Source organism: Plecotus auritus, assembly GCF_963455305.1.
Source record: "Plecotus auritus genome assembly, chromosome: 6".
NCBI classification, from domain to species: Eukaryota; Metazoa; Chordata; class Mammalia; order Chiroptera; family Vespertilionidae; genus Plecotus; species Plecotus auritus.
This window is the reverse complement of record NC_137773.1, coordinates 136,484,983-136,494,406: the sequence shown is the minus strand read 5'-3', so window position 1 is coordinate 136,494,406 and position 9,424 is coordinate 136,484,983. Positions and strand designations below refer to the sequence as shown.

The window sequence follows — 9,424 nt, the reverse complement described above, 5'->3', positions numbered from 1 at the left end:
GACTGCGCGCCCGCCACGGTGGCCGCGTGCTCTTCACCGAGACCGGCCAATGGGCGCGGCGTGCGGAGCCAGGCCGGCCAATAGGCGCGCCCCTTTGCCCGGGAGGCGGGAGGCCCAGGGACGGGGCGGTCTCCCCAGCCCCCTTCCTCTCCCCTGTCTCCCGCGCAGCTGAGTTCTCTGCGCCCCCCTTAGGTCGCCACGGCGGCTGTGGCGGCTCCTTCTGTCCCCGTCTCGGGAGGTCGGGTGGCCTAAGAACAGCCGTTCCCGGGAAGCTCCGGACGGCCGGGGCGCGGCGGGTCCACCCGGCCCCCGTCCTTTCTCCCTCCTCCATGCCCGGGTCTTCCCGCCCCTCCTCCACCTCTAGTCCTCCTGACCTTAGCTCCTCCGCCCCTCCCCCAGCCCCGCTGTGGGGGTCCTTTTCCCGCCTCTGGCCCCTGAGCAGCTCTGCCCGCGGACCTGGGGTCCCTTCCACCCCGTTAGCGAATAAAGAGCCCTTACTGCACGCTCGCTCCCGGTGCCGTCCCCACGCATGGTGAGGCCCGCAGCGCAGCCGACGCGAAGCAGCCCCTTCTCTCCCCGCCCTGTACCTCACCCAGGTGACCCTCTTTAACTTGTTTTAACTCGGAGCAGGACTGGGCCTTCCGCTCTCGGGCGGTGGGCCAGGAGTCACTGCGCCTGCCAGTTCCGACCTCAGCTAATGGCTGCACCGACAGCCCCCTCCCGGCTTCCAGCGCAGGGCCCCTCTTGAGATGCCTTGGTCTCTTCTAGCAACGTCGCTAGACTTTCCAATGAAATTCGTCTTTTCTGCTTGGAACCGCTCTCCACCTTGTTTCTGCTATTCGGATCCGTGTTCTAAGTCCGCACGTGTATCAGTTAATGCCCTGGGCCCTGAGGAGACCAGACCAGCTCGGATGGGCTGTTAGCGGGGAGCTGGCCATCTGGACACTTTGTTTCCCAAGGGTGTGATACATTTGAATATCCACTGTACCTTGGCTGAAGACCTACAATGTGTCAGACCCTTGGCCAGGTGCTGATGCGGGATGGAGGCCCAAAGCTGTGCCCACCTGAGGGATTCAGTGAGATAGGTGGGCCCCGGGGGACTGGCCACACGTGAGCTTCATCTGGGCAGGAGATGGGCCCCCAGAGTCACCAGGAGAAACGGAGGGAGCACTGAGTGGGGCAGTTGGACGTGTGGGCCCCAGAAGGCAGGTTATCCAGGCAGCCTCTCGGGCATGGCTGCTCAGCCACAGACTCTGACCCTTTCCAGGGGCCCTGCTTTCATTCTCTCTTTTCCAGTCTGTTTTTGTAGATTTTGTGCCTATATCACCAAACTCTCTTCTTGGGTCTTAGTTTTCATTTTATTTTCTTGATTGTCTAATAGTTGTCTCCCTTCTCAGAGATAATGAGGTGACAGCTTCATTAAAGACCTCAGCAAACACAACTCAGCAAGAGTGAAGGCTTTCAAGTCAGATCTCTGCTTCTGCCTGGCTTAATCTCAATTTCTCAGTTCTCCATCTGAAAGAGGTGATGATGAAAATAGAGGCGAGGTCCAGTAGGCTTCGGAATACTTACAAAGAGCTAGGGTTCAATAAATCATTATCATCATCATATTGCAGCTAATCTAATTGATCAGTTATTATACTTCAGGCACTGTGCTAAGTGCTTTCTTTATTTGTATTATTCTAACAGCATCAGAGGAAGGTCCCCATTTTGTGTAGCGAATTGAGGCACAGACTAAGGGACTATGTGCGGGGGTGGGGGGGAGGGGATGTGGTTTAACAAAGCCCATCCATGTTGAACCATTAAGTTCTTCTGTGACTGTGAGATGATGCATAAAAAGCACGTACAAGTCCCTGCATAACGGTAAGTGCCCCATACAGGAAAGCTTTTCATTAATTTTAGGGTTGTTTGTCGCAAAATGCTTACCTAGACTTTTGTTATGATGACAAAGTTCAGCTTTCAACAAGGCATATTAAATTCTGTTATTTTTAGAAGTCTGGTCACCGTTCACTGACTTCGAAATAAATGCAAGGCGTTGTGTAATTGCAATTATATTATGGTGCAGCACACGTTTAGTCCATCAGAGGATCATCACTTCCATTAGGACTTAAAGAAAAAAGATGGCGGTGACAGAGCGGGGGGGAGGGGGAGGACGGCCGCCGACTCCCAGCACTAGCTTCACGGGGAGGCCCGGGTCTCCGCCGGCCGTCGCCACGTGGGAGGTCCCGCCCCCTAGCGCCGCCCCGCCTCCGGAGCCGAGACGCCTGCGCGAGCTCCCCTGCCGGGCTCGGCCTCACGGAGCACGCGCACTCGGCTGCATTCTACTGGCGAATCCCCGCGCCTTGCCGTGCTCTGATTGGTGGATCCGGAGCTCCGCGCTGGGCTCCTGAAGACCTACCCGCCTGGAGCAGAGGCCAGCCGCGATGGCGCGGTGAACTCGACCGCTGGACTCTGCAAGGGCAGGCAGGACGGCCTCGCTACCACCCGGGCACTTCAGTCCAGGGTCTGAGGCAGCTCCCGTCGGTCCTGGTTTCTCCGTACCCCTCTCTGCGACCTCGGTTGGGCATGTTTTCCAGGGCCCAGGTGAGGCGGGTTCTGCAATGGGTGCCCGGAAAGCAGCGACTCGGCGTCTACAGGTTTCTGCCCTTCTTTTTTGTCCTGGGAGGAACGATGGAGTGGATCATGATTAAAGTGCGCGTGGGCCAGGAGACCTTCTGTAAGTGGGGATGCAGCAGCCTCCGTTTCATTTCAGGAAGGCAGGAGGTGGCATAGGGCCTTTTTTCCTGGGAGATCGTCATGCCCAGCTTGCAGACCGCTCCTTCCACTCAGCGCTGAACTTTTTTCCGCGTCGGGAGAGCAAGTGCGGTTCCATTTCCTGGGCCCTGGAGACCCACCCGGGCTCACGGGGTCTCCTGTAAGCGGGGCAACAAAGGCACTTTGGCGTCCAACCCTGAGACCTTGCTCACTCGTTGAAGGGAGTGCACGGGACTCCACTCAGGACGCCCTCCTCTCCAGCCCGCTGGTGACATTGTGTGGGCCTAGGGGACAGACTTGCTCACTACACGGTAGACGGGGGTAGGAACGTGGGGATTCATGGAAACTCCTGCTAACTGGCCAGTCCTCTCTGGGCTCTGTAGTCCAAACCCTGGAGGGAGCTGGTCTGCCCGCTTAGCTAATTACCACTGTTTTTACAGGCAGGTCATTGGCACCAGGGCCCAGCACTGGGAACGGAATGCCGGTCCCTGCTTTGCGGAGCATTATAGCTCCGCACAGGCGCTAGTTCGTCTCCTGACTTCATAGGAACAGCGCCAGTGGTGGCAGAAGTTGTGTGGGGAAGGCAGGGAAGTGAGGGAGGCTAGTGCTTTATCCCTAAGGGGACGGGGTGTTGCCTGGGACAGGATAGGGTCAAGGAGCCGGAGCTAGATGCTGTTTTCAGTGACTGAAAAGGAAGTGATGGAGAACAGGTACCAGTGCAGAGAAGATGGTGGCGAATGGCACAAGCCCTGAAGGAAGAGGGTGGCGAATCAGTAGTCTGGAAAAGCAGCAGCTGAGAACAAGGAAACTCACCTGAGCTCCCCACCCCAAGTTCCTCTGGAAGTGCCTTTGAGGGGCCACGTTTTAGTTAAGAAGGATGATTTCAGAGAGACGAGAAATTGGGTGGGATACGGAAGTGAGGGAATTCTTAAAATCTTTAATCATTGCTAAGAGGTATGCTAGGATATGACCCTGTCTTTGAAAATATATTTTTTTAAATTATCAGAGGATATTTTTTTCATTGATTTTTAGAGAGTGGAAAGGAGTGTGAAGAGAGAAATATCGATATGACAGACACACATTGGTTGGTTGCCTTCTGCAAGCACGGTGACCAGGGCCAGGGATTGAACCTGCATCCAAAGTACGTGCCCTTGACTGGAATCAAACCCCAAACCCTCCAATATGCAGGCCAACACTAACCCCTGAGCACACGAGCCAGAGTGAAGATACCAACTCTTACCCTGCTATTGAAGTCCAGAACTCCATTGACATAGCCTCATTTAACTCATGTTTTAAATTACTTTGGCATTGAATTCATGTTGAGCCCTAGCCAGTTTGGCTCAGTGGATAGAGGGTTGGCCCAGGGACTGAAGGGTCCCTGGTTTGATTCCAGTCAAGGGCACATACCTTGGTTGCATGCTCCATCCTGGTCCTGGGAGGCAACCAATCAATGTGTCTGTCTCTCCCCCTCCATTCCACTCTCTAAAAATAAATGGAAAAATATCCTTGGGTGAGAATTTACAAAATAACCAAAAAAAAAACATTAATGTTGAGATTCAGATATAGTGACCAACCTATACTACTGGTTAAATTACTTAGATCTTAGTATTTTTAATTCCTTAGTTTCTTAAAAACCTAAGTAAAATTTTTGTTCAATACAGATGATGTCTACCGTAGAAAAGCCTCAGAAAGACAGTATCAGAGAAGGCTGGAAGAAGCATCAGAGACTGAACTTCAGCAGTCAATAAAGTGAATGTGAAATTTTTCTAGTTTCAAATTCTTTAAAAATGTACATTCATTAAAAAATACATTTGCGTTGGGGGAGTACTTTGTGAAGTGTATGATTGTCTGACCACTGTCCTGTACACTTGAAACTAATGCAGAACAATATTGAATGTACTAGTAAACGATGATTAAAACCAACACAACAAAAAGCTGGTGTAGCTCAGTGGTTGAGTGTTGACCTATGAACCAGGCGGTCGCAGTTCAATTCCCCGGTCAGGGCACATGCCCGGGTTGCAGGCTCGTTCCAGTGTGGGTATGCAGGAGGCGGCCAGTCGGTGATTCTCTCTCATCATTGATGTTTCTCTCTCTCTCCCTCTCTGAAATCAATTAAAAAATATTAAAGAACAACAACAAAAAACACATTGCTAACATCCTAGGAAGTTCCTCCTTTCCTATGCACTTATGGATGGTGTTCACCTGGCTCTAAGGTCTGCATCAGAGAATTTGAACATGCTTGGAAAACTGCATCCCATATTTTCTACTTCAGTGACATTTCTGTGCAGTCTACATTTGAGGGGAGAATTAAATTTGAAGCATAAAAAAACGTTTTTAGATACCTAGTTTGTGCTAGGCAGTTTAATCTGGAATTTGCATTCTCTAGTTGCCAGGAAATGACATTTCTGTACATTTGGCAAGGAGAGGGATCCGGAGTTGTGTCTGATACAAAGACATCTGAGTCAGTTTAATTTCATTCTGACCACCTTCAATAAAAGGTGAATGATTAACCGTAGAGAGGCAGCTTTACATTTATAATTTCCATAGCTATTCCTTAGTTTTCAATTGTTTTTTATCATATACTGAACTCAACAACCAAAAATAAACTGGACAACTTGTTAGTATTTTACTGCAACTCATTTCATTGTATTCAAAAATTGGCAGTCTGAGTAGGAGAAAATGATACATCATTTTAATGGTTGACTACAACAGTTTAGTTCTTACAAAGAGAGAAATGAAGCACAGTGGGTGTGGCTCAGTGGTTGAGCATTGTCCTATGAACCAGGGCGTTAAGGTTCAATTTCCTTATTCGGTCAGGGCACATACTCGATGCCCAGTAGAGGGTGTGCAGGAAGCATCATCATTGATGCTTCTCTCTCCTCTCTGAAATCAATAAAAATTATTTTAAAATAAAAAACAAGGAAAATGAATGTAATTATGTAATAGCCAATATCCTACTAGAATAATAAAAGTACATACCTGGTTAGTAATGACCTTTAGTAAGTATTGAATATTATTTTGTGATAATATTAGACAAATATATAGGAACCGTTTTTCTTGAATCTACTAATGGTAGATTTTTTCCAGTAGGCAAGATTTTTTTTTTTAGAGAGAGTGGAAGGGAGAGGGAGAGACAGAGAGAAACATCGATGTGAAAGAGAGACATCAGTTGTTTGCCTCCTGCATACCCTCGATCAGGCAGGGAGCCTGCAACCAAAGTATGTGCCCTTGACCAGAATTGAACCCGGGACCCTTCAGTCTGCAGGCTGATGCTCTATCCATTGAACCAAACTGGCTAGGGCCAAAGATTTTTTAAAAAAAAAAAAATATTGATTTTTTTACAGAGAGGAAGGGAGAGGGATAGAGTTAGAAACATTGATGAGAAACATCGATCAGCTGCCTCCTGCACACCCCCTACTGGGGATGTGCCCGCAACCAAGGTACATGCCCTTGACCAGAATCGAAACTGGGACCCTTGAGTCCGTAGGCCGATGCTCTATCCACTGAGCCAAACCAGTTAGGGCCAAAGATTTTTTTAAAAACAGCTCCATTGAGGTATAATTCCTATCATGACCAAAATTTCAGTCGTCATAAATGTTCAAATTCACATCTAGTTTTAGGATACTACTGTCATCCCTAAAGTTCCATTGTTCCCATTTGCAATCAATCACTGCCTAGACAGCATGGTTCTTTCTGAGGCATGTGGTAACTCTCCAGCAGCAAGCAATGTGGGAGACTCACGTTGCCTAAGGTTTTCTCATTTTAGATTCTCCCAGTTAAATATGATTGATCCACTGCTTGTCCAAACCAGGATTGCAACATCAGGGTAGCAAAGTTGTACGTTTTCCTAGTTCATTTCTCACCATTTTGCCACTTTTAGCTGATAAAATCACAGACTTCCTCCTGGCCCCCTAATTGATGCTACATTCTTTCTGGCAGTAAAGCTGCTGGGTTTTGTGTTTTTGCAACCAGACCCGCACTGGTCAAGCAACTGTTTTTGCCACTGAACTGGGTGGGGGCTGAGAGACTTGAATGAAAGCAGCCCCAGGTAAAAAGGCCACCGACTCACTGTTCTTAACCAAAGTTTGAGCAGTTTTTCAAGAATAAAATGTTCTCAATTTGTAAAATAAATACAAATAAAAATGTACTTTTCAGATCTCTTACACAGAACTGCCTTAACAAAGAACTTTTTTCATTTTCCTATCACTGCTTGAATACTTACTTTCCTGTGTGAAAATTATTTCCTCCTAAAACATACCTACCCATTGAATAAATCTAGTCCAGGAACTATTTCCTAAACAATTCAAGGATCAATCAGGATGCCTTTCAGTGCAGCCTGAATTCTTGGTGAAATTCTTTAGGCAAAAATTATAACTACTTTTTTTTGCAGAATTCACATTTAATCATGGACCTAAAAGTAAAATTTGATGCAGACAAGATCATTGTAACCAGGATAATTATGCAGATTACATTTGTCAGCTGCCACTTTGTAAACATCTTGCTAGGGTGCTGGGAATTCCTGACATTACATTACTTGCTCTTGTGAAACCCTTCCCTTGCCAGGCTCCATTAACATGCCGGGGTTGGACCTTCTAGAGAACTGGTGTGGGGTGGGGGTGGGAGACAGGCTTCACACGCCCCTCTGTGATAAAAGATAATGCTTTCAAACAGCTGCTAAATAAAGATAAAGAGGCTGCTCCTTCCCTAAGAAATGTAAACGTCACAGTGTAAAGCAACATAGACTTTGGGTAAATTGTAGGCTCAGTCTATTGGTAGAGATTTTGTAATTTGATCCAGAAGAAGTTTGTGTCAGCTGATAGAAAATGCAAAGGCATCTTCCCATGCTTGGATAACCATATCCTACACCTTTTGAAACAAGAAAATGGCTACATATTAAAGAACACTTGTTACAAAATAGTTTTTTTTCATGAATAAGAAGCAAATGATCTCTATCGTAAACACATCTCTTCCTAAACTGTTTAGGGATTTTTCTAATTTTAGTCCATTTATGTTAGAACCAACTCAGTATAAAGAGCCACTGATTATCTCATTAAAGTACAACCTGAAGTAAACTCAGAATCACTGCCCAGAGATGGACTGTGAAGACCAGTGTTGATTGGCAGCCTCAGGGAGAGGAAAGTGGTTCTCAGGTGCACTTGCATCACCTCAAGAACTGCTGGTGAATCTCACCTCACAGGCATTTTACTGGTTGGACTGCGGCATAAGAAAATTGTGGTATGATACAATTATATGGCCTTATCCCATGTTCCTCCACCCCCCGATTTAGAAGTTTAATATTTGCTACAAATAGAGAATATTTCACCCATTTTACAAAGAATAGTTGTAAATACTAATAAAATAATCTAACTTCTATGTCTGCTGTGGGTTCCTTCCCTGGCCCACCTTCCTGACTCCATCCTAGAATCACTAGTCTGAAATTCGTGTTGATCTTCCATAGAGCTTTCTCCTCCCCGCGCCCACCCCAATATATTTTATTGATTTTACAGAGAGGAAGGGAGAGGGAGAGTTAGAAAAATCAATCAGCTGCCTCCTGCACGCCCCCCACTGGGGATGTGCCCGCAACCAAGGTACATCCTTAAGTCCGCAGGCCGATGCTCTATTCACTGAGCCAAACCAGTTAGGGTGAGCTTTCTTTTTTTTAAAATATAAATATTAGAGCCCTGGCCAGGTAGCTCAGGTGGTTAGAGCATTGTGCCAATATGCCAAGGTTGCGGGTTCAACAACCCTGGTCAGGGCACTTACAAGCAGCAAGCAATGAATGCATAAATAAGTGGAATAAATCAATGTTTCTCTCAAATCAATAAAAAATGTTTTATTAACACACACACACACACACACACACACAAACACACACGAGTGCTAATTTACTGAAAGGCAACAAACCTTTGAAGATGACAGGTTAATTTCTGACTCCAAGGCAAGGAGACTAGCAAAGTAATTACTGTATTAGATTGAAGATACTTTCAGAGCACATTAGTTTGGATGCTATAGAGCAGGGATGGGGAACATCCGGCTCTTGGTCCGTATAAAGCCTGAGAAATCATTTGGTCTGGCTCTGCCAATAAGTCTATGAGCTTTATTCATAGCAACATAAATTTATATTAAGTGAATTATATTAAGAAATGTTTTTATAAATGTCCAAATGTCCCTTGGCAGAAAAGGTTCCCCATCCCTGCTATAACTTAAAAATTAACTTTGTTAACCAACTTGCAAGCTTTCTTTTCAACTTTGCTTCAAAAACTTTTCTTTTTTGCTAACCCTCACCCGAGGATATTTTTCCCATTGATTTTTAGAGGCAGGGAGGTGTAAAAGATAAACATCTATGTGAGAGAGACACATTGATTAGTTGCCTCCTGCACATGCCCCAACTGGGCCAGGGAACAAACCTGCAACCAGGTACATGCCCTTGACCAGGAATTGAACCCAGGACCCTTCGGTGCAAAGGCCTGATGCTCTACCACTGAGCAATACGGCCAGGGCTCAAAAAAACTTTAACCCTCCTAAGGAATATGACTCTACCCCATCAGACACTGGAATGATTTAAGAGAACTTGAATAAATTTAAAGGGCATTGTGCCCTGGCCAGTGTTCTCAGTGATTAGAACATTGGCCCAAATGCCAAAGGGTCATGGGTTCGATTCCTGGTCGAG

At 46.8% G+C, this 9,424-nt stretch overlaps 1 protein-coding gene across 1 annotated transcript; it reads left to right on the top strand.

The window, feature by feature from the left end:
* The first annotated feature begins 2,374 nt into the window (after positions 1–2,374).
* UQCC5 (ubiquinol-cytochrome c reductase complex assembly factor 5) lies at positions 2,375–4,518 on the top strand. Its single transcript, XM_080673254.1, has 2 exons — positions 2,375–2,716; positions 4,416–4,518. The coding sequence occupies exons 1-2, from the start codon at positions 2,566–2,568 to the stop codon at positions 4,505–4,507; spliced, it is 243 nt and encodes an 80-aa protein (XP_080529380.1). The 5' UTR covers positions 2,375–2,565; the 3' UTR covers positions 4,508–4,518.
* Positions 4,519–9,424: the final 4,906 nt, after the last annotated feature.